This window comes from Coffea arabica, chromosome 11e (genome assembly GCF_036785885.1).
Source record: "Coffea arabica cultivar ET-39 chromosome 11e, Coffea Arabica ET-39 HiFi, whole genome shotgun sequence".
NCBI lineage: Eukaryota > Viridiplantae > Streptophyta > Magnoliopsida > Gentianales > Rubiaceae > Coffea > Coffea arabica.
This window is the reverse complement of record NC_092331.1, coordinates 54,242,512-54,268,600: the sequence shown is the minus strand read 5'-3', so window position 1 is coordinate 54,268,600 and position 26,089 is coordinate 54,242,512. Positions and strand designations below refer to the sequence as shown.

Below are 26,089 nucleotides of genomic sequence, written 5' to 3'. Positions count from 1 at the left end.
GATATTCCGGTGTCGTATGGTTTTGGGTTCTATGATATCCCTCATCTGATGATTACAAGGTAGGTTGTAAGAGTTTTGGCAGAAAAAAATCCAGTTAACGATATTTCAGTAGTTAAAACTTTACTGTAGGACTTGATGCTAAATGGTGAAAACTAGAGCATGAAACCAGTCCAAGTATAGTAGCACCTAAGGAAGTGAATCAGCTTTTTGGAATTCAGGGGCCCTTGTTTCAGGGAACGATTCACTGGATGATTGACCGTGGATTTTACAGATTTGGTCCAACAAGTTTTGATTTTATATGTGCATTCGATATAATTCAGGAAAAGTTCAGGTCAATCCGCACTCCCTCAGACATGATGAGAACTAGAGGAGTCTCTTGCAGCTTGCTAGTATTTCGAAACTTCCTAAGCATAATTGGTCGCGCTAATGATCAAGAGCTAAGTACGTGGAAAATGAAAGAATCCTGGAGAACTGGTTCCAAGAGTACACCACCAGACAAAGTTGGTTCTTAGGATGTGGTTTTGGTGATATTCTACGTGCTAAAACCTAAATATGGGGAGACAGGGAGAACTCAACGTTCTCTTGGGATATCAACTTGATAGTCTACGTACTATAAATGAAAGGAAGTCTACCCTTACTAGAATGGATGATATCAACAAGTTTTGCTGGAAGCACGCATAGCTTCCAAGTTTAATTTCACTCAATAGTCTCTTTTACGAGCTGCTAAAAAGAAGACATGGTTCTCAATCAATTACTAGTATTAATTGATAGTATCAAGCAAATTTCTTGCAATGGGTTGGGCTGCATTGGGGTAGGTGGTCGAGGATGGCGCTGGTTTAAATTCATTGACGGATCACGTATGGAATCCTATACATGATAAATGCATATCGATTCCTGTGGATAGAGATGTTCCAGCATCTCATGGTTTCGGATTTGATCCATCACTAATCAGTATATATATAGTCATAAGAATTGTCCCCAAAGCCCGATATACCTTTTTGTAGTTTAGTGTTTTAGTTTAGTGTTTTATCATATAATCTCAAGCAATAGTTTAAAAACTTATACATAACTTTCATATGATTTGACCTATAATGTCATAGTTAGTTTTTTCTCCTTCTGATGGTCAATATTAAAATGTTAAAATGAAATTAATAAATTGATAAATTCACTCTTTCAATGTTTTTCTCTTTTCCTTTTCTTTCTTTTTTTGGCCTAACGAAGCTGACCTATGACCTATTAAATCTTAATTTTCTTCAAATGAGAAAAGAAAAAAGAAAGAAAACTAAACAATAGATAAATAAGAAATATAAAATACCATTGAAGATTTGGAGTCATTAAAGATTTGGTTTATAAAATCTATAATGATATTTGTAGCCATTAAAGAATTCATATTTTTTTTATTATCTATTTCTTTTGTGTTTGGGAAAAAGAAAGTAGTGAAAGGGTGATTTTTTTTAATTTATTAGTTCAATTTTGACTTGTTAACATTGACCATGAATTCTAACAGTAGAACTAACATAACACTTTAATCCAAATTATGAAGGGATTAGATATAGAATTTAAAACTAAAGAGAGTTATGTAGTGAAAAACCAAACTACATGTGGGTACAAGATCATTTACCTTAAACAGAAAATAAAGCTAAAAATATAATTCTCAACATTAAAAGTATAATTTCGTCGGAGCTTGCAATCAATAACTCCTCCACCATGTTGGTTTTAGTGGGATTGGAAGATGAAAGACAAAGTCAGCATCTTGCGGGCATTCTGGGGCTTTTAGTTATAATTTTACCCCGAGACAACTCAAAGGTTGTGTTGGTCATCCTTAGTTGACTAACAACAGGGGCGTATCTTTATGAACTTTTGAGATTGAGGGGTCTTTTCCAGGGTGAATTCTTAGTTTATGATGAAAAAAAAAAAGGATTCTACAATTGGGGCGATTTTTGGAGGTTGTTCTACAAATGGGGGGTCTTCGCATTCACGGAATGCGAGCTCACAGAGCTCGCATTCCGTGAATGCGAGCTCAGTGAGGAATATAGTGAATATAGTGAATCAGAGTGAATGATATTAGTTCTTTTACCACTAATTTGGGTTGCAAATAATGTTTGGTCCTGTACAGTGGTTAATGCTCCGCCATTTCTTAAGCTTGGATTCTTTGAATTCTCATGGTCTTCATTTTTTTTTTTTCAATTTCCAACTTCAGGTATTGACTACTCAAACCTGGATTTTTTTGGAATATTCTCGATTTTTCATTTCTTTCTCAGTTATTAGTACGTAGATTACTGTAGCTGAACTCCTACAAATTTATGTGAATGGGTTGCCCATTTTTTAGAAAATTTTTATATTATTTCTTAAACACTGTTGTCCAACCAAAATTTTACTTTTCCAACATATTATCTCTCTATAGTATGTCACTAAAATACGACACCATTATTCTTAAATAAGGTTTCCAAATATACTAAATTTCAATTTAAACGTAAGTCTTGTCGATGCTTACATGTCTGGTCTTTCTATTTATTGCAGTAATAAGGGAGGTGTCCAAAATAAAGGAAAGGGAGGTGTGCAATGGTTCAAGGAATGGGAAGCTCGCATTTCGCGAATGCGAACACCCCCTTGCGGAATATTTAACCAAAATCACCCCTTTTGTAGAATTTTTTTAAAATTCATCACAAAATTGGAAATTTCTCGTCTTTTCCAAGCTTTATTAAACGCGAGGGTCTGACTCATAATATAGACAAACTTCAAAGTTAAAGGGAGGTACATATAACTAGCACAAAAACAAAAATGAATGAAAAACCCCTCACGAAGTTTGCACGTAAGAAATAAACTGAAAAGCACGTGATCTTGGTATATAATAATTCTAACCTTGTCTGGACTGTAGTTTCACGTTTTTCGTAAATATATTTTTTAATCATGTATAAAATTTTTTTAAAGATAACAATTCCTGCGGGCTCGATCCATTTGTTTGACAGGTTTTTACATGTGATCTATGTGGGAAATTTTTTAAATTGGCATACGGGGATTTTAATTCTACTTCGTTTGGTTAATTTAATCATGCATGAGCTTTAATATCCTATTTCCATGCCATTGACAAAGGAAACTAAAACTTTACTATTTTTAGTGATTCTCCATATAGGATAATCTCTACAAACTTTGTATGCCGCCATGCTTCATCTAATCTGTACGGGGTTGTGTGTGTTATTTATCTATTAGATGATTCGCAAGGAAACCTTAACATGTGCATGTAAATTTTGTCAAGAATTTAGAGACATAAGTAATGTTTTTTTTTAGGAAAAGAAAAAGGATTCAAATTAACAATAATAAATTTGGGAAAATAAATATCTATATCTTTTCTGAACCTCAATACTTTGACTTACCTTTTTTTTAAAAAAAAATTTTTGATCGGTTAACCCACCATATGAGATCCTACGAGGATTAGGGCTCCCTGCGAATCAGGAAAGAAATAGGATACGCAGTCTACATGCACCTCTATATTACCCTTAGCCGTCTTGCTGCGCCAGCGATGTGATGTTCTGCTACCAATGGACATGAAAAGCTGCAAGCGGGTGAGACCAAGAAGAAGCTCACAGGCAAAGGTGAGAATTATGGACCTTCCCACCTGCATCTTAGTAGAGATATTCAAAAGGCTACCAGTAAAGACAATACTTCAATGTAGGACCCTTAACAAAACTTTCTCCAAATTTCTTACCGAGCCTGATTTTCTCAATGCACATCAGAAACAGCAACCCTTAGCCATCCTGTTGGAGCCCTTAGTCCGCGTGGTGGTAACAGACAAATATGCCAGGCCTTTGCGTTTTCTTGAATTTGGACATGAGCAGGGTGAAGTCGGATTCACGTCGGGAAAGTCTATGCGGGCAAACATCAAACCAATTCGAGGAAATTTTTACGTAGTGGGATCTTGCAACGGCCTTGTTTGTATTGAACATTATTTTGGCTCTTGCCCTGAATTTAGGAGCAATGTCCTTATATGCAATCCTATTCTAGGAGAACGCCAGATTCTGCCGGAAGGAAGGAATGTGGATGATGATATGATTACAAGTGGTTTTGGCGTTGATCCGTCCACTAATCTTTACAAGGTCCTACTTGTCCATTCAGATATTGGAGGTAAAAGTTATAGTGAGATTTTTACAGTTGGAGTTGATGTTAATTGGAGAATCTTAGAGATGGTAAATTGCCCTTATGTTTTGGATCCTCAAGGCCTGCTTTTTCGAGGAGCCATGCACTGGATGGCTCGGGAGCGTACTTCTAACACGAGGATAGCTGTGTTCATATATGCATTTGATATTGGTGAAGAAAGATTTAGGTCAATAATGGCACCACCCCTTGACATGGAAACGAATAAGGCAAGATCTCTCTTGGTATTAAGAAATTGTATCTGCATATCATCTTTTGCTTACCATGATTCTCATGAGCTCGATATATGGAGGATGAAGGAATACGGGGTTGTGGAGTCGTGGTCTAAAGAGTACTCCATACGAGAAAATTGGGTTTCAAGATGCTGCATGGCTTTATTAGAGAAAGTTTCATCAGTCAAAATTTGGGGACGGGAAGATGATTCAGTTCTAGTATCAATTAGTACGTCTGAATTTGTTTGTTGCAATCTAGACCAAAGAAAGCACACCAAACTCGAAATTGCCAACATAAAGCAATTAGAGGTAGAATGCACTTTCCTTCCTAGCTTAGTGCCGCTAAGAAATCTCTTCACAGGACGAGCCTAAGCATGTACCTGTTCTTGGTGCTGTATTTCCAAGCATGTCACAAGAAACAAGAGCGAATCCCTTCAACACATCAGGCGCAGTTCCATCTATCACTATTGCAGATTCTTTACGAAACTAGTTCAAAGATCCCTGTTGCTAATTTCTCTGTTTCAGTCACTTGGTTTCTAGTGTCCGTTCAAAGTAGCCTTTATCACTAACCAGCACCTTGGGAAGGAATTCAAGCATTCATGAAAATTTTCAACAATATAAAGTCAATTAATCACAACAAAGCATTCACCTATATACTGTTTTGTTCTTTAAAACGCAGCATCCTGCACTGGAGTCACCAATTTAGTGCATGGCCTGTTTATCTAGTATATAATAACTTTCTCAAATTGGAAAAAGATAAAAGCGCCCAAGTTGTCTAGTTAGTCTTTAGGCATACGATGATTTGCAAAATTGCACATAACAAATTGCCCATCAATGACAACGTTGCCAGGAAAATTTTCCATTCTTACTCTGAATACAATTTGTATCACATTTACAACCTAGCTAACAACTTCCGAATGGAAAATGAAGTGTACATAAATTTGTTCCATCTAGTAAAAATCTTTCTCCGTAGCATCCCAATGCATCCTGAAAATTAAGTGTAGATAAAGTTGTTTCATCTAGAAAAATCTTTTCCACAGCACCCCAATGCATCCTCAACTATCAGTAGACTATATGAGCTGGGGAACATTGAACACTGTATCATGCTGCAGTAATTCACGTCAATTAAATGCATTCAGAATCCACATTGTACTTTTCACATTCAGCTGTCCAATGAAGATCACCGTTAAGAGTAGCCTCACATAGCCGAGCTTTATTGGTCTTCTCTGACCACTTAACTGGGATTCGATCCGCAGAAAGTCTCCCCGAGTTTCTCCAACCGTCATCTGATCCTACTGTGCAAACATGAGCTTCTAACTGTCGTACCCACTTTATAGTCAGAACCCTCAAGATCTTGTATTGGCCTGCTGCTCGACTAAATCCAAACCGGTAAATCTCGTCTTTAAATTTGAAATTCAATTTTTACATACATGTCATGAATTTAACGGTAATAATATAAAAGGGATGCATTGGGAGGGAGGGAGTATAAATAGAATGTCCCGACGTTAAATAAAAAAAAAAAGGTGCTTTGATAATAATGCCACCTTAAAAAAAATCAGAAAAGGAATAGGAAATCCTAGATTCTAAAACTGCGAGACTTCCATATGTATGTGACCGTTCCCCCCCCCCATATGCCTAATAGACAACCTTATGATTTTAGTTCTGCCATAAACTCACCAGAAGCAACCAGCATGGGAAGCTGCAAAAGGTTGAGAGCAACGGCAAGAACAGTTAGGAGCATTATGGACCTTCCTACATGTATTTTAGTGGAGATATTGTTAGGTGGATGTTTATATTAACCTTTGTTGAAAACCATCACCTATTAAACCCAAAATCTGTATGGTGATTATTAAAAAATAAATTAACAGCCAAATTGCGAAAGCGTACCTGGATTTATGTTGACTAATTGGCACTTAAATCCTTGTAGATTTTGGGATGATCTTCCAAGTCAACACATGAAGATCATTTATACATTTGTATGTCCCAAAAATTTAAAGATTATTCTTTTGTTTTCAATTAATACTTTATTTTCTTTTCTTAAGATAGAAAAAGAAAATAAATTATCATTTGAAAACAAGAGAATAATACTTTTATTTTGGATGTATTCGTGTTTAAAGCAAGCTACAAATGCAATTATCCTATAAATTTAGGGAGGGGGAGAGCAATATAATGGAAAAAGGAAATTTGAAAATTATAAGGGGTACAAAATAAAAACTAAAATTAAAAATTTTAAACATTCTTAAGGCAACTTTAGCAGCTGTCCACAGTTGAGGGGCAATTGCTCAACCTCAATTGTACTTAGCTCCGCACAGGCCCCCGTCTGCATATCATGGTTCAAGCTCGATTGACAGATCTTTGAGTCGAATTTGGGCTCACTAAACTATCATAATTTTGATTCTTTTGCTTTTTAGAATTCATTGTGAATTCTTTGTTCGTTGGTCAAGACTGTTAAGTCCTACAAATCATTTTTTTTAACACTAATACGACTATATAAGTCATACTTTGCCAAATTTTACGACATAATCCAAGGGATTGTGCTTCATCGGAGTCGAGCCTATCTTGGAACATGCTTGGTCCATTTCTCCATCTAAAACAATTGTCCCTCGTCACAGGGAAGGTATAAAAGTTTCCATTATTGGGGACACAACAAAGCTTCCAAAGTCCCTGCAGGAGACCATGACTTTGGTAGAGGAGACTACAAAGGCTAGTACAGGACTTCATGTCCTCATAGCAATGAACTATAGTGGAAGAAACGAAATATTGCAGGCTATCAATAGAATTACTAGCAAAGTTAGGGATGGTGAGGCGCTCCTAGAAAACATAAATGGAAATTGTTTGAAGAAGAGCTAGAAACGAAATGCGTTGAATTCCCTAATCCAGATTTGCTGATAAGAACCAGTGGTGAACAAAGAGTGAGCAACTTCATGCTGTGGCAATTGGCAGACACTGAATTCCCTTTTGTGGACAAGTTGTTTCCAGACTTTGAAGAGGCAGATCTTATCAATGCCTTGAATTCATTTCAGAGAAGGCACAGATGTTTTGGTGGATACAAACGCTGGAATCTGTCTTCTTTCCTGCTAGTTTTTCATCCGTCAAATTTAATCACAAAAGTGGAAATGCGTATGATTTCTTTGAGGGGATGATGAAGAAAAGAAGAATCTCTGCATAGGAGGACAAGCCAAGGTCATTGCCAGGCAGAGGTAGCTTGCAACCGTTTAATGTAATTGTAACATTTGTTTGACAATTTTCACTCCTTGTTTGGAGTTTCTTATCTGCTTGTATATATACTCTTTCAAACATTGAAATGTTTGCCTTGCTCTATCCCATCAATTTTGTTGTAAGGGTAAGGTCAATGCATCAAAGGTATTTTGGTGATACCAATATATTTTGCCAGTGATAAACATCACGGTTGTAAGTACCAAAAATTCAAAATAAACAAATAAAAAAAAGAACATATTAATGAGGCACAATAGGTCAAATAAAAGAAGCATGGAGAGCCTTGCAACAATAGTTCCTGGCAATGAATTTTTTTGATTGAGTGCCACAACAATGTGAAAAAAAAGTCACATAATCATGCTGGAAGAGCCAAAAGAGAGCAGTCATTTCGACGATACTAAATGGCATTCCTTCAGAGCAGTCTTTGGTGAAAGAAAACTGGGGAAATGCGGAGCTGCTATGAAGCACCCACCAAAATCAGACTCAATCTGAAGAACGTTACATTTCTTTGATTTTGGACAATAAGAAATCAGAGGGCCAGAATCCACTTGCATCAGCAGCTCACCACTTCTCCATGTAAGAATTGGGAGGACTGCATGATTTGCCAAACCAACTGGAATGTGATCTGCAGAAAAGCTTTCTTTAGTCCACGAACTGCCAACTCCATAATCCTTCATCGACCATATGTCTAGATTTGCAGGGCAAATAGTATGATATACACAAAGGCAATCTCGCAATACTCCTAGACTGGTCCAAGAGCTTCTCTTTCCCATATATGGGGGAGGTGGAACTTGATGAACTTCTTCATCACACAAGTCAAATGAGTATATAAAATCAGGATTTTGAGAATTTTCAACTATCCAATGAAGAGCACCATTAACAGCAGCCCCACTCAAGTGGGCTACATTACTGAATTCTGACCACTTCCTACCCATTGGAAATGGAGTATGATTCTCTATAACTCTCCAATCTTTATCAGATCCTATAGTACAAACATGAGCTTCAGATTTTCCTGGATGCCACTTTTTTGTGAAAATTCTCAAGATTTTGTAGTGGCCTGTCAATGGACTATATCCAAATCCATACACATCTTCTCGAATATTTTTTTCCACCTTTGGTATGGGAATTGGAGAAAATTTTCTGAGGAGTAGATTACAGATAAAAAGAACACTGTAATTCGGCATTGAGTTGGAGGATACAGAGAAACAAATCAACCCATTACAAGAGCCTAAGAAAGCCACTCTATCATCAGAGAGCCGAGCAGGTAAACCACTCTTATAGTTAAGTTGATTGTCATTATTGTCACCTGCTTTAAGCTCAAGAAAAGAGCAAGCAGAGTCTCTAGTCGAAAGCACAAGATTAACAGATTGTCGAGCTGTGAAATAAGTGTCAGCAAAATGAGGATCTGAGATGAACCTATACCAGGTCTTGCAAACGCTTTTGATGCATAAAATGGTGATACTTGGTACCCTTGATAAAATGTTTACCAAAATGAAGGTGGGTAGATCCATAATGCTAGTACCAGCATTCCTCTTATTATTTGGTGAAGTAATTTCATCTCTCTTGCAACCCATTACAAAGTTTAGCTCCCCACCAACACCCTAAAAAAGAACTTTACAGTTAAATGACCGAGATCAAACAGACCTACCAGTCAAAGTGAAAACAACTTTAAGCAAATCTAACAGAACATTAATGAAACTCAAGTTTCTTCTTTACCTGGCTCACCGAATTCAGAAAAATAAATAAACAAAAAAGAAAAGCGTGGCAGTTTAAAAGATCCACTGAAAAAACAATCCAAGTTCAATGCCACACTGCAGACCTAAGTTGACAACCTAATTTTGATGTAGATTCTCAAACAAAGCAGCCCGCTGACAACAAAGATGAGCATGAGAATTAGTGCTTCCCTTATTTCCTGAAATAAAAGCACTTTTTGATAGTTCAATTGGTAATAAGAGCATAACCACATTTCTGATTTTAATGCTGCTGTATAACAAATTTACAATAACTAAGCCATGTGAGGTCATAAAATGTCCAAAGCGTATTATGATGATAAGGCCAGTAGAAAATATACCAATGAGCATGGTGAGCAACAAACACAAAAATTGTTAAGAACAGAGCAAACGCCCAATATGTAACATATAACATAGCAGTTCAGCTAAAGCCCTGTGAACCATTCGAGCTTGAACCAGAAATCTAATGTGAAACATGTAGGATCTTGCAATCATCCACCATTCAAGCTTCATGCAGTGTTATCATGTGGTCTACAATCTTGACTGCTAAAATTACATTTTTAATACAATTTTCTACAACAATGTCATTGTTGTCTTATTGCTCTTCCATATTTTTGAAAGTTAACGACCCCGTCCACCAACTCAATCCCTAAGGTCCTACATTGCTGATGTCTAAGTTAATACCAGATCAACCCTCAAGATTACCACCAAAAATTAAGAATTGGAAAGAGTTCCATTTCCATCCAACAATGACTTACAGAATGAAATATGACCAAGAAAAACAAATTGCAGACAACCAAATTACTAAACAGCCATATACGTAGAGTACAATATGCTGAAGTAACAATCGATATATTCCCTGGGTATCATCATTTAATGGGCTGAATAACAGCAATACCAAGGGTTAATCCCACACCAGCTTCATAAATTAAATATTTTGAAGAAATTCAATCATCACAGCTTTAAAAGAGTCTGGATAATGTTATTTTGCCATGTTGGTTGCATTCTAGTCGGTAAAACCACTAAGGTAAGATAGCAAAATGGAAACCTTTAAGTACCCACAAGCAACTCATTCAGACAATAACGATGGGTACCTTAAAACATAGCCAACCTCCATCCAAAATTTAATTGTAAGGAAATTCCTTGCACATTCTTAATGACAGCAACCTTAAGTGTGCCCGTAGCATTTCCAACACATTTAAAAGATAGAGGATTTCTAGTTGGTTGTAGATATTAAATCAATAAAATTTTGCCTAGAGTTCTTTAATCATTATGGCCAAATCAAATCAGTATCCAATAAATCCGTTGTGCACTCTATATACGAAGAGTAAGCAACTAAACTAGGTACAATTAAAACACAATGATAGAGACAAAAAGGAAAAAATAGGTAATTTAAATTTCAGTACCTCCACATGTCCTGCCTCTAGAACATCGATAAGGGAGAGAAAGCACGGGTGGAAAGGAACTGGTAAGGAACGGAAACGGCGATCAACTTTAGTCGCCACTTCCATGGCAGTCTTTTCTTCTATGTTGTAACAGATCAAAGGCCCATAATCAGGACACATCAACATTTCACTTGTCTTCCAAATCAAAGTTGGATGATATGGTCTTCTATACTCCAAATCTTGTGGAAGGCAACTGTCCATGATAGTCTCCCTAGTCCAAGACTCCACTTCTCCATACTTCATCATCCACCAGATGTCCATACCAGGAGAAGATCTGGTAACTTGAAAGACACAAAGACAATCACGTAAAACTCCCAAACTTGTCCAACGATTTCTCTCTACCATGCCATGGGGATGAGGAACAAGCCGAACCTTTTCCTCACCAATGTCAAACGAATATATAAAGTCAGGCTTACTCAAATCACCTGATATCCAATGTAGAGCTCCATTAAGAGTAACCTCACAAATTTGGACCGTAGAAAGAATTTCACCCAAGCATTTTCTAGCAAGTGGAAATGGAGCATTTTCCCGTAAAACCCTCCAATCATTTCCAATCCCTACCGTGCAAACCTGAGCTTCAGTTTTACCAACACGCCATTTCCTTGTAATAATCCTAAACAACTTATATTGTCCAGTTTTTGGACTAAACCCAAATCCATACACCTCTTCACGAATTCTTTTATCTACTTTTGGTTGTGGAAGCAACACATATTCCCCAAGCAATGGATTACACACATACAATCTATAGTTCTGCTCCTCCCCATAGATATAATGAGCTAAACAAAGCAATCCATTACAAGAACCCAATATTGTCACTGATCCCCTGGAAAACCCATCTGGGGTTCGACAAATTTTCGGGGAAATTCGTTTGCTCGTATAATCATAGCCTCCTTTGAGTTCAAGCAAACAAAGCCCATTTTTTTCCACGGGTAAAATAACACTGGTAAATGTTGGTTTTCTCAAATAAACACTAGCAAATTCAGTGTCTGAAATAAATTTGTACCAAGCCTTGCTAACCCTTTTGCAATCAACAATGGTAGAAATTGAAAGTCTTAGAAAAATCTCAACTAAAATGCAAATGGGAAGGTCTAAAATAGAGATTGAAATACCGTTACAGATCCTTTCTTTTGCTGGTGAAGCAGAGGACTGTGTGATTTTTCTTCTTTTCCAATCCATCATTCTGATTTTTCCTCGTTCTTTCACCTCCAATTCTCCATTCTTTGCACTGGTCAGTATGAAGGCAGCAAAGCTACCCTATTTACCAAATTGGGGAGTTTCAATTTGTGAATTTGGCGCCTTTTGAGGGGCAAAATGCTGACCTAATACGGAGCTGATTTTGGCTGTTTGTTATCCCATTAGCCAACTACTTAGTACTTACCTTTTTTGAAAAAATAATAAATTAAAATACTTTTTTTGTTTTGCTACTAATATATTCGATTTAAATGACTCATTCTTCTTATTGTAGCAACCAGCAATCTATAATGGGATTTTTTTTAATACAAATGGAAGTCTCAACCAATATAAATTTGGAAAAATTTTTACGGTCTGTGATAGCATTGTATCTCTCAATAAAAACAATAGTTTAATATTTCAAATTATCTATACTATATATATAAAGGGAGAGGAGGGAATTTGGTATAAATATTTTGTTGTCATTTTATGTACTTGTATATTTACCCTCATATAAACTATTTTTAATTACATCAACTATCAAACACGTTGTCAGCAAAACTTCTTACAAGCATTTTGTCATTTATACTATTTAAATGTATTTTTCAATATAATTACGCTTAAACAGTAATTACCAACATGACAATCATTTTGACAGACCAATTTTAAAGACTAAAGTTTGCATTGACAATAAAAAAAATTATACAAAATTCATTCATTGCAAATATTATACAGACCTCTTAAGTCATTTTCGGCTAGATTCATGCCTTCGCATGACATTTATTGCATCTCATGCATTTTTTTCTATTTTTATGTTATTTTCATTTGAATGATATTTTTCCTATTATTATTCTCTTACCCGTTATATGTTTGGACCATATCATTTAGGCTTGTATTTCATTTTAGAAAATTAGAAATAGGCTAGTCCATTTTGCTTGACTAGATTAGAAGAATCACTCTTCAAATATGAAAAATAAATGAGTATATCTTTTTAACCTTAGCACGTTCGTATTTCTTTTATAAAAAGGAAAATTTAATCATGAATCTTAACATCCCGTACCCGTTATGTTGCATTTCCTTTTCCTAGGTCATGTATATTTATCTATATATTTTATAAGTTCTTGTTCGAGTCGCATCTTTTACATATTCATGACCTCTTTTAAGAATCATTCTTAGGCATCACAATTAATGTGATTTACACCAATTAAACTTTGAAAAGATATTTCAACCCTCCCGATATCCTTTAGGTCTAGATTTGCACCACATAAGAATATCCAAATGTGATAAGTTTTATAGGTTAGATTAGAAAATTTTTTGACTAAATCTCGCAACTAGTTTTGATTAGGTTGAAAGGGTGCCTTAGATTTGAACTTATCAAATCTTTGTCTTCCCTTTTTTTCAACTGTGACTTCCGAACTCTTTTTTCTTGTTTTCAAAGATCTATAATCGTCTAAAAGGGATTTTATTTATTATTTATTTTGGATGATTTGGTACACCTTAACTTAATATTAAGTGGCGACTCCAACTTTTTCTAAAAATCCTTTTTAGACTATTATTTTGGACCCAAACCGCTGCACTTTACATGTCTCATTTTAGGTCCTTTTTCTTTATTTATTTTCTAAAATAAAAAACTAATTTTCAAATAAAAACTAAATTTATTTTTCAAAAAATGGAGGTCGACAGTAACTAAACTTGTAACTACCCCTCAAAACTTATATAAACAAGAATAAGAAATTAAGAAAACTTTCACACTTTGATCACATACTTTCTTCTTTTCCTTGCTTTTTTTTTTCTCATTAAACTTTATTCGAGCAGTGAACATGTCTTTTGACGCGAAAACAAACATTGGTAGATGCATACCCCTGATTGCTCAATCAAATCACAAACTCTCGTTGCTTTGCATACTCTTAATTCTAACACCATTTTACGCGAATGTCAATATTTGTAGATGCCGACCTCTGGTTACTAAGTGTTTCGAATCATTGGAATAGATGCTTATGTCATCAACAATCATATAACTTTTTTTTTCTTCTTTTGTGAAAGCAAATACACATTATTTGATTCTTGTAAAAACTAAATTTAAGGGAAAAATCACAAGAAAAATTTCACATTCATCAATCATACCAATCACCCAATTTACATAAACAAATCAAGAGCAATACATTTCATGAATTTAAGGAAATCTCAACATGATAAACTCCACTTTATAAGACATTAAGTTTCCTAAAAATCAAAATCCTTCACTTACATAATAACAATTTCAAAGCATCTTACACATAATCTCATATCAATAAGAATGACACAACCAACGATACTATTGGTACTAAATTTTTAAAAATTTTGGTAGAGTTTTTCCTTGTATTTGGGCCATTCTCCATTCCAACAATCCCAAAATTTAACATTTCAATCATACCAATATCACCAACTATCAAAATTCTTAACAAACATATTAATTTTCACATGAATACTAAGGAATGCCTTCAATTCCAGTCAATCTTACCCACACACTTACATTACACATTATCCTTAATATGAAAAGGTAAAGGGAAAGAAAAGAAATACTCCCCTGATGTAGTAGGTGATTTATCATGGTTTTGTGTCATTAATTTTTAAATATCTATTGAAAGTGCTCATTTTACCTTTATTCTTTAAACTTACAAAATGAAAATGAATACACTTAAAACACACCAAAAATATAAGAAATTTAACAAATTGTTGGGTTGTCTCCCAACAAACGTTTGTTTATAGTCATTAGTTTGACTATTTTACCTCATTATCAAGGAGACTTGTCAGAGAGTAATCTACCAATTTAGGTCATGGTGGATCTACAAATGATAACTCAAATGAATGAACCATGTATCCAAATGATAAGAGAGTAGAAAAAGGTATACCGATCTCAAGTGTTTGGTAGATATCACCTTGAATGTGTACCATTTGAGAACTCATCAATGGACTTTTTGAAGGGATTACTTGGTAGATATCTTTGGAACTTGCTTTCTAAGCACTCCTCAAGAGAGGTTAAAAATAAACCACTAAAACTCATCCTTTGAGATTCAAGGTTAGTTCCAAAAGAATTATTATGCAAGGTGGGTATTTCTTCATCAATACCACAATTAGATTCATCATGATTATCAAAATGTAGTCCACCTTCACATATGACATTTCTACCATTTATGCTTATTTGAAAACACAACTTCACACAAAACATGCAATTAATCATATATTCTACCAAAATGTGAATCCAATTCTTCCATTCTATCCTCCAACCGAGCAAAACGTTTGTCTATCTCATTGGCTAGCTTTTCAAGTTTTGAATTCATATCATGAATAAATTTTTCTATAACTAGCTCCCAAAATAGTTTAGAATTGTTAGTTAATTTTGCTCTTTCTAACTCTCCAGGAAAAGGTGTATTAGCCAACTTATCAATTGTCAATTTTCAAGATGGTTTATAATCTTGTTGGATATCAATATGTTGAAAATCATAAAAAATTTGAAAATCATTAGAAGCACAATGATCATACCAACCAAAATCATGCATATTGCCCCAATTAAGGTCATGGTGATCAACATAAGAAATGCAATACCCGAATCCATCAAAGTAATCTAGATATTGTGCTTGCATACATTGATAATCAACGTGATAACCTCCACACAAAACACAAACCATATAATTGAAATTTGAAACATTAACATTTCTATATTATTCAACCAAGTGTATCAAATTGTTCAATTTAGCATTTAACCTTACTATGCCATTATCAAAAGGCATACTTGCATGATTATTATGAATTTCTCTATTATTATAGTCTTGAAAGTATGGAGGATTCATTTCCTTTTTTCCTCCTATCAAGCCTCGTCCTTCAAAAGAATCTATCTTTCTCGTTTTCTAAAAATACTTCTAAACACCTCAAAAGTAAGATTACGTAAGAAAAATAGATGTTAGTAGCACACTCGGTAAAAACAAAAACAAAACACAACAAAACAAAATTCAAACAAACACACCAACATACAAACGAAAAAAAGAGATAGAATAACACAAGAAGTCAAATAAAAATGTCTAAACCAATAAAGTCACTCTTCACGTCGATATTGCTATAAATCTTCCCCGACAATGACGTCAAAAATTTGACGTGCGTAGGGTATGCATATAACAATAAAGTTCAATCTATAGTCAAATTTTAAATTTATAATCTTCTAAACTACCTCACACGTGATTTTTCGCAAGTATACGGGTCGTAAGCGAGTAAAGGATAATTAGGGTTGAATCCACAGGGAGACGGACAACTATCGACACTACTAAAGTTTCTCTGTTATTTAGACGTTCAACAAACTATAACTAACAAATCTAAGCTATTAATGGGAACAGAATACAAATGAAAACTCCTCGGATAATGGAATCTCTGTCTACTTATGCTAGTGCAACTTTCTGACTAAATTAGTATTAAAATCTTGGCTAAGCCATGGTGTAATTTCCTTATCTACGTTGACGGGTTTTAAATATAAGTATAAGTTTAAATCCAATTTATATCCGTTTTGATTGCAAGTATACAGGTCAACTAATAATTTAGGGCATATATCGGGTCGATCCCACGAGAAAGATTGGACAATTACTGGCACTACTAAAGTTTCTCTATTATTTAGACGATCAATGAATTAAAAGAAATAAAGCTATGCTAAACTTATGCAAGAAAATAACAAATGAAAGCTCCTTAGGTTATGGTATTCCTAACTACTCATGCAAGTGCTACTTTTGGATCATTGAGTACTACTATCTTGGCTAGTTATGGCGTAATTTCCTTATACATGTGAAACCTACTTTCGTAGTAAATCAACTATACTTATAACTAATCCATACCTACGCTCGTGGTTATGAAATTAACTACAAGTTCATTTTTTCTATGAAATTACATGAAATGAATCACTTAAACCACAAAGATACTCCTTTACTCTCGTGAGTGAACTCCCTAAGTTTAGCACTTCTTGAACTAGCGTTAAATCTCAATTTTCATTGAAAAAACAACACCTTTAGATAATCACAATTAATGGTACCAGGTTAATCATGATTTAAAGAGCTAAAATGTTAAATAATTTACTCAAAATAATAGCATCAAATAACCAAATAATAAACACTAACAATCATAGAAAGTTCAACCAAACCCAAGGCATAAATTTTAGAAACACATAATAAACATAGAATCCATAACTTGCATATTAACTAAATTTAAGAATCAATTACAAAAGATAAAGATTTGGAAGGTAAAGTAACCCTTGTCACATGAGCTCTCTCCTTGCTTTCTTCATCCTCCACCTTCATCTTCTTCTAGCTTCTATACAAGAAAGGATAAACTAGCTAGAAACTAACTATCCTACACTAACTAAACTAAAGAGCTAAGAAACAAGCTAAGAACTATATTTTTATGGTGTTTCCTTTCTCTCCCCCAAGCTCTCTTGATCCTTGTAAGTCCATGGCCATTTATAGATGAATGTAGTCAAAAAATGAGGCTTCAAATATCCCTTTTACAGCTGCTAAATGGTTGTCACACGTCCATCAATTTTTGTGAATTATTGGAGGAGGAAACAAGTTGTACAAGTGGAGAGCAGCCATTTCTGACCAAAATCCGGCCATAATACGGCTGGATTGCTCCCCTGCCTTTCTTTGCAATTTCTGTTCAGTCTTCAAGGCATTCCAATTTTGCATCAACTTCAATTGAACTTTTCACGATGATAGAAGCTGAATTAACTCTTGACCAAAACATAAAACTTGTAACCCTTTGAGTTAGCTTTCCAATACATCAAGAATCATCTCATTTGGATATGTGTAGGCTGAGAAATGACTGAAATACCCTTCGTTACTCAATGTCTCATTTCAGTTTTGACCATAGAAATTGGCTACTGTAATTCGACTTTTTGACCTGGAAAACCTTCAAACTGGATTTTGATATCTTCACAAGATTTGTAGATCTATCTCTTATCTTCAAAATAGTTTAAGAATCATCTTAATTCGATCACTGTAACTCAAGTTATAGCCGAAATACAAAAATGTGTCAAAATTGTCAACTTTCCTTTTCATCCAAATGAGGTTTATTTTCAACTCCTATACAAATTATGGACAAAATGCAAGTAAAAAGTGACATAAACCTCATTTAATTACTTAAGAGCATTTTAAACAAATTATAGCCAAAATGATCAATTTTCTTCCTATAATATAGCCAAAGTGACTAAAAATAATATAAAATGTCATTCAAATATAGCTCAAATTAGTCACTTATCATACGTGATATTTGTTTTCGCTGGTGTATCAACCATATCTATAACTAATCTATATCTACTTTTGTGGTTATGAGATTAACTATAAATTCATTTACTTCTATGAAATTACTGCGAAACAAGCTACAAAAGTGTATTTCTACTTTCGTGAGTGTATTCTCTAGGTTTAATACTTCTATGAACTAGTGTCCAATTTTAATTTTTATTGCAAATCTAACACCTTGAAATTATCACAATTAATGGCCAGTTAATCATGATTTTGAGATCAAAAGTACTGAATAAATTAATCAAGATAAAAGCTTAAAATAATCAAGAAATCAATACTTAGAAATTATAGATAACTCAACCAAATACTCAAGGCATAAATTTTAAAACAACATCACAAATATAATATCCAAAACTTGCATTAACAAAATTTCGAATCTAATACAAAGATTAAGAGGTGAGGAAAAGAAAACCCTTGTCACTAGAGTTTCTTGAGCTTTTCCATCTTCATCTCCATCGGCCTCCTTGTGGAGCCAATACAAGAGTGGATGCACAACAAAAGTCCTAAACTAGTCCTATAAACTAATAGAAATGAAGAAAAAAGTTATAAGTATTGTGGGTTTGTGTCTTGCCTATAAACTTTTGTTTCTCTCTTTTGCTTCAAAACTTTCTCCCCCTCTAAAACCAACTAGAAACTAAAGCTCAAAAGCTTCCTTCTAAGACTAAAGGCTCCTCTATTTATAATTTTCAAAACTTCTCCAATCTTCCACCAAAATATCTTTTGTGTCTTGAAGAGTTAAAAATGTGCAATGGAGTGAAATAAAGTTGACAAAAATTGATGTTTTGGACCCAAAATGTAGCTGTCAAAACGTCATAGCCATTACAGAAAAGAAGGATGAAAAGCTGATTGCAAGTTGTGTAAGTTGCGCAACTTATTGATTTTTCCTGATCAAGTATACCAAGTGGTATCCGAAGCGAATTTCACTATTTGACATTGTATATTACTAAACACTCTTCTTCAGAAAATCCTCTAAAGAGTATCTGGCACGATTATCTGGTTTGACTCCCTTTATCCGACGCCGTATGCTACTCATCACCCTTTCTCTTGCAAAACATTCTAACAGGCATCCAATTTGGTATCTAACTCGAAAGTCATTGTCCGGTCTCGTATGCTTTCATCCAATTTGGTGATGACTTTTTGTAAATAGTCCCGTATTTTTGTTGCTCTTTCATCCCTACCAAAAATGATAAATTTTAACAAGTAAAAGGGACGAATTCACAAGTCTTCTCAAAGTTACTCATGGACATCAAATATTGTCAAAATGGTCTTTCATAATTTCTTAGGAGTTCAAAATTAACTACAAATGATCTAAAATAACACAAACTATTAGGTAAAATGGACACTTGTCATTAATGTTGGCCTCGGATCTCTGTCTAACTGCAACTCTATGTTTCCAATCTGCGTATCCATCGATTCTATTGGCAAGACAAAATTTGTCTCCACCATATCCCTTAGATCATTGACTACCAAATAAGTTCAAAATTTAATGGTCCAAATTTGACAAGTTTCACCACTAAAAGTTGAAATATTTGACAAAAAATTTCTTTCCTATCATGGTTTTGAACTTATAAAAGATCCTCACCGAATACATTCACTCTCAAAAAAAGACTCAAGCCCTTAAGATATAGGCTCTAATACCACATTGTTAATTTTTTGGGGTATAAATTAAGAAACAACACTTTAGTGTTGCAAAAAATACTTATAAGAGACTTGTATTGAAGGTAAAAATAAGTTTATGTTATTCATTCATCAACTCATTATTTATAGTGATTACATGAAACAAACTAGCAAATATCTACCTAACAATTATCCAGAAAAATCTCAATAAAACATAATCTTTTATTAGTAAATCTTAGCTAAAATATTTGTTAACAAACCAACATGATCTTTGATTAACAAATATCTTGACTACAAGATTTATTCTTCTACTAACTAAATTATTTTGATACCAAACATAATCTAAAAAAAATCAGTAGGAAAAGTTGGCATATCTCAACAAACATGTTATGTCTCCTGTGGTGTCGATGTGCTAAGAGAATCCCTTGCCTTGATTTCATGGTGGAGTACCGGAGAGTGGTATAGCAGAGGAGCATGTTGGCGTATGGGTGATGGAGGAGTACCGTGTTGAGGAGTCTAGGATGAAGGTGTATTCGACTGGACCTGAGCTCACTGCCTTCAGGAACATGCTGGTTTTTTTGGAAGGATGAGCTTCTTCTGGTTAGCAAGTCCACAAAAGAGTTTATTTGTGTACCCTCAGTGCATGCCTGCAAGTCTGCAACTCCAGAACTTTGATGTTTTTCTTGGGCATTACACTCGTTTTAGATCTGTAACTTACAAGGAAAGTTTGATTTCAATAAAGAGAGCCAAGTGACAATCCTGGAAACAAATAATTTAACTCTCCACTGCTCTCATGGAAAAGGGGCAGGGACAGAAGTCCCAGTGGATTGTACCTTATATGTTTACCATCATAGAGTATTTTGTATATGTACCATCATATGTCCATGCTTAGTTCACCCCTGCTCTATACGCTTTAAGCTATTGTCCATGCTTAGTTCACGTACTTGTATGTTCAATCTAAGATTTGGTATGCTACTGTCCTTTGGGGAGCACAATAAAGGTCCATTCTTCAAGCTTGAACTTCATAGCTTACTTGCTTCAATGCTTAAGATTGAGAATTAGAAGAAGGTAAAAATTGTCAAGTTTTTTTCCGTCGATTCCTTGAAATCTACTTTTATTCATGATATGTCGAAAGGATGATTTTCGAAAGATGCAAAATTGATACAATGACACCCTATGTTGTTCTTTGAAGGTCCAATTTGACAGGAACCAGTGTAGTCCTCCTATTGGGTGTAGTACAATTTCGATTTTATGCCCGTGTGAGAGGAGTGCACACTTTTGAGGCATAAATTGTGTATGGCAAAATTTAATCTTCTTATTAAATGATGACGACCGATGCATGCACTAAGACTGTTCCTAAATTTACTTATGTTGCCCCAGATCCATCTTAGAATACAGTTTGATATTGTAAACAGAAGAGAAGGGCTCTGCAAATATGTCAGAAATGAAAGAACTAGAATAATTTACCCCATGTCCTATTCCAAGAATAAATTTACCTTAGAAATGGTTATTGTTGCAGAATTCAAGGCAATTTTACGAGAAAGGCCAGCATAAATTGGACAGTTTTGACTTCAAATTTTCCAAATAAGATCAGTTATGGAATGATATTTCCTCCGGATGAAAATTATGCAGAGTTCCCCTGTCCTCATTCCGGGGGTCAAAAAAACTGCTTTTAGTCTCCTTTTAGTCTGCCTAAGCAACTGCTTGCTTGATTCGGCAATGTATTTGACAATCCTGTTTGCTATTGATAACTGCTTGTAGACACTGGAATGTCTGTTTCTGGCAGCTATACGGAGTGCAGTCTCACCTTTTGCACTGGATTCATGCAGCAGGGAAATAATTAATTCAATTTTTTTCAACTGCAAATGAAGAATCACAGAAACGGCTAATAAGTAGTCAATCCAATTACTTTCCTTGGGGACTGAGAAGCCTGTACAACGCAATGGCAACATGGAAATTAGAATTTGGGTAGTGTCAGTAGTGTCTTGGTAGAAGGTAAAGGAAAAAGCTGGTGTTGACGGTATCCCGAGCATTTTAAAGAGTAAGTGTTCCCATTAACAACATTCACTTCATTTTACTACATGAAAGACCAGTACAAATCACCAACTCCGGAACCTAACAATTGCAATCCGAAGTCTTCCACACCACAATGACAAAATGATCTTACACCGATTTCCAGCATTTCGGAGCCAAAAGTAGTAATCTTCCGTTGTAAAAATCACAAAAAATCCCATAAACACAAGAAATGAAGTGATTCCTGAATAACATACTAAGGCTTTGATTAACGGTGATGATAGCACAGCAAACAGGCCAGAAACAAATGCTGTCACCATTGCCATCAGGGCGACTCTAATGTTCCAATGAGTATTACTCTTACTGTACCATAACCAGCGTTCACAGTCAACTTCTGAGGGTGAAAACTTAAATTGTAGAAAAACTGCTGCTGAGGCGTATGCCAAGGCAATCATATCCGCAATTACAAAGACAATAAAAGATGGTTTGTGTCTTAGAACTGCCATGCCTTTATTTGGACCATCACTACTTTCATACCCTCCTGGAACAGTAAAACCAGCCGCAAAAGTGACTGTTACTATCAGTGCAGCAACTATCAAATAAGTGTCATCTTTTCTTTTCGAATCTTTTGCTAGTTGATTACATTGGTTGCTTTTGTAAAGTGCTTCTTCACGCTTTCCTTTCAATCTAGTTCCACTACGGCGAAATCCTCGAGTAGCACCATTTCTCTCCAGCTCATCCTTGATTACATTCTGAAAGAACACGAGATTGAAAAATGGCAGCAGTTATTAATTTTTGCACAGAATCAACTGCAGAAATTCATAAGAAGTCTGAACAAGTACTGAATAGCTGAAGATACTTACCAGTCTTTCAGTCTGATCAGGAGTTTGTACGACCACATCTAGCGGAGTGAAATTAGCAAAATTGAAGGCATTCTTATCTGCATGGATGTGACTTATGAGATTACAGCCATCCAAATTTTTAGTAGCAGCATAAAGATGGAGAGGAGTATTTCCACCAAGGTCCCCCTCATTGATGAGTTCAGAAGCCCAAACGTTGTCTAAGATGAAGTCCAACAATTGTTTCTGTTCTTTTGCCACAGCAAGATGAAGAATGTTCTGGTTATCGCCATTGCACATCTCCCAACAATCAGGGCAGTGTGATAAAATTTCTTTTACCACATTTAAATGCCCATACTTCACTGCTACATGTAGGGCTGTCTTGGACGTTTTGGATTTAGTCATGGAGTATACCTGGCAAGACCTGATATAGGCCACAGACTTATCTGCTGAGAGTAGTAATTTTATAACTTCCTGGTGACCAAGTTTTGCAGCAATATGTAATGCAGTCTGTCCATCACGATCTGCCTCCTTCGTGAGATTTGGCAACTTGCCTAATAGCAATTTCACGCATTCTGTGCAATCACCAGATTGAAAATATTTTCTCACTGATTCAAGATTCACTTCTATAAGAACTCCATGTTGACTAAGAGAAGAACAATAAAGAATTTCAAAATTGTCAAGGGATTCCTACACATCTATCCATACAACTATTAGTTGGACTAAAAAAGTTTAACTCATGAGTCATGAAACCACCATTTTTGTTTGTTTTAACTAAGATGATTACTGAACAGAGACTAGAGAGAGTTTAAGACATAATATGCTCTTCAATTTATTCTAAGCTAAGCATTACCTAAGGAGTTCCCCATTGCTGCACGATGCAAAGCCGTTGTAAAATGAGGACCATGATAAGATGGTGACTTACAAGTTCCTAAAATCAGATCCACAATATCGTGATATCCCCTCTCAACAGCAAGATAAAGAGGGCTCTCCCCTGCCTTGTTCCGGGGCTGTGGAAGCTCATCATCTTCTTTTACCAAGAGTTCCACAATGTCATAGCAGTTTGTCCTTACAGCCAAATGAAGGGCTGTGTCTCTATTGTCATTAGTCAGTCTAAGCATCTTTATCCACCCTTCAGAGTTATGTTTATCAGGCTTTTCACCATTTTTTGCGCAATCAATAAGAGCTCGCACGACACCAGAGTACCGGTTTCTAGCAGCTACATGCAGGGCAGTATTGCCTTTTGCATTTTGTTTGCACAGCAAGGAGTGGTTTATTCCGAGAATCTGCTCAACAGCATATGAAGAGTCACAGAATTGTGCTAATATGTGAAGGACTGTATTTTGGTTCGGAGTAAGCTGAGAATCAAGTTGATCTGCACACCGTCTGATAACATCTGAATCACCCGATTGCGCTGCTTTGTATAATTGAGGATCCATTTGCCTTTTCTGAATAAGTAGCTTTTGCACCACCTATTTATTGTCAAAGTAGATCGCAGAAGGGATGGATGACCTGACATGGGAAGCTTTCAAGAAATTTCTTGCAGGAAAATTTTCTACGCTATTGAGAAAAGATCCACTAGTAAATCACTGCCAAAAGAAAAAAGGTGCTGCATTCGTAATTGTTTACACCACAGTGAATGGAGGACAGAGGATAATTGAGCTGAGGTGAGTGTGAAACCAAGAAAGCAAAGGAAAGCAACCAAAAATGAAAGATTATCAGGAGAGAAATGCCCAGGAAACAAGAAAGAAGAGAAATGACCTCGAAAAAGCCAGGAAATTTTAGTGTTGATGACTTGATGGTGGATCGAGGTCAAAGATGGCAGGCAATTACGATTTTCTGATTTTTTTTCTTTTTGTCAGACATTCTATCTTTTACTTCATCTTGATATATGAAATCCACATACTGGGCATGGCCACAGCGAGAAAATTACGTTTGAGTGTACGGTCATTCTTAGCTGAGTAATTTTTTTTTAAAAAAAATATCATAACATTTTTTTTATATGTCATAGGAAAAATAAAAATAAAAAGGTGATTGAAAAATATGCTAATTATATAAATAAATAAAAGTTGATAAATAAACTACAATCCAAATAGTTTCCAAGGAAGTAGAACTTTGCCAACTAGCTATGCAGTCCAATCTTGAATTTCCATGAGTGATAGTCAACTTTAAAAAGTTTCAAGAATTGGTTGATCAAGTGCAATAGCTCCTGAAACACATATAGTTAGAGAGAGGCAACAAAGTCACAGCTGACCATATGACTTTGCCAGTTCGAAGCAAAGATGTCCCAGCAATATTAGACACATCATCAAGTTGTACAAGATTTAAGCGACATTCTGAAAAAGGGAAGGAAAAAAATCATGAAACAATTGTCTGCCAGTTAATCATATTTCAAAGCATGGGAAAACAACAAAATCATAAGCCAGAATGTTATATTCCATCCAAATATTTACCCCATTTGGCAAGTGAGTTTTTTAGGTGTTTGTCTAAAATTTTATTGTAACTTATTGTAGAAGTTGTAGAAAAAATTTTTGAAGTGTGAAAATTTTTGGATATTTTGAAGTGTATAGTTTAAAAACTTTAAGAAGTTTTTTGAGATTACTATAATTAATTGTTAAAAAACTTGTAACAGACAAACTAGGTAAAAAAACTTGTTTTCCAAACAAGGCCGCAAAAGGCCTTTTACATGATTCAATTGATAGCGTTTCTCAAAACCAAATCAAACAGATTTGTGCAAATCACTGCAGCTCTACTATCTTCCATCAATAAGAATAATGCTCTACCATCTGAAAAGTTGCCATAGCGACAACTTAGAAAATTCGGTGAAGGGCAACCAAGATGCTGCTGTTGCAATTGTCACTGCTACACACGAAGAGAAAGAGAGAGCAACTTTGTTACCAATCAGGAGATTTAGACCACAACAGTGCACAAATGATACGAATCATTTTACAGTTAGTATCTTGACATATTCCAAATAGGGGCGAGAATCTCACAAGCAATATTTGCAGGAAGAAATCACAGCAGCTACGATACTGCTAGGCAATGCAGTTCGCCAAAGGACTTTCTTTAGTCCATGAAGTCACAACTCCATACTCTTCCATCCATCATATATCTAAACTAAGGGAGGCAAGCACTATGGGATACACAAAAACAATCTCGCAATACTCCAAGACTAGTCCAACAGCTTCTTCCTCCAATAATTTGGGGAGGTGGAATTGGATGGCCTTCTTCTTCTTCTGCCAGGTCAAATGACTATATGAAGTCAGGATAATGAGAATCTTCAACTATCCAATGAAGAGCTCCCTGAAGACTAGCCTCACAAAATCAAGCTTTATTAAAATGCTCAGGCCATTTTTTAGCGATTGGAAAGGGGCAGTGTTT

General features: G+C 35.3%; 3 protein-coding genes across 5 annotated transcripts; 1 reads left to right on the top strand and 2 right to left on the bottom strand.

The window, feature by feature from the left end:
- Window positions 1-3,539: 3,539 nt before the first annotated feature.
- On the top strand, window positions 3,540-4,736 carry LOC113718549 (F-box protein At3g07870-like). Its single transcript, XM_027243448.2, has one exon. It carries the CDS (start codon window positions 3,540-3,542, stop codon window positions 4,734-4,736), a length of 1,197 nt encoding a protein of 398 aa, XP_027099249.2.
- A 3,107-nt stretch (window positions 4,737-7,843) lies between these two features.
- LOC113717975 (uncharacterized) lies at window positions 7,844-12,107 on the bottom strand. Its single transcript, XM_027242850.2, has 2 exons — window positions 10,717-12,107; window positions 7,844-9,181 (listed from the first exon to the last, which is right to left on the bottom strand). The coding sequence occupies exons 1-2, from the start codon at window positions 11,932-11,934 to the stop codon at window positions 7,964-7,966; spliced, it is 2,436 nt and encodes an 811-aa protein (XP_027098651.2). The 5' UTR covers window positions 11,935-12,107; the 3' UTR covers window positions 7,844-7,963.
- A 9,781-nt stretch (window positions 12,108-21,888) lies between these two features.
- On the bottom strand, window positions 21,889-24,524 carry LOC113718017 (protein ACCELERATED CELL DEATH 6). Of its 3 annotated transcripts, none has more exons than XM_072071612.1 (3): window positions 23,634-24,524; window positions 22,733-23,316; window positions 21,889-22,621 (listed from the first exon to the last, which is right to left on the bottom strand). In XM_072071612.1, the coding sequence occupies exons 1-3, from the start codon at window positions 24,145-24,147 to the stop codon at window positions 21,956-21,958; spliced, it is 1,764 nt and encodes a 587-aa protein (XP_071927713.1). In that variant the 5' UTR covers window positions 24,148-24,524; the 3' UTR covers window positions 21,889-21,955. The 3 variants fall into 3 exon arrangements, with proteins under 3 accessions (XP_071927713.1, XP_027098720.2, XP_027098721.2); XM_027242919.2 differs by having other exon boundaries at window positions 23,562-24,523; XM_027242920.2 differs by having other exon boundaries at window positions 22,733-23,283; window positions 23,562-24,521.
- Between the last annotated feature and the right edge of the window lie 1,565 nt (window positions 24,525-26,089).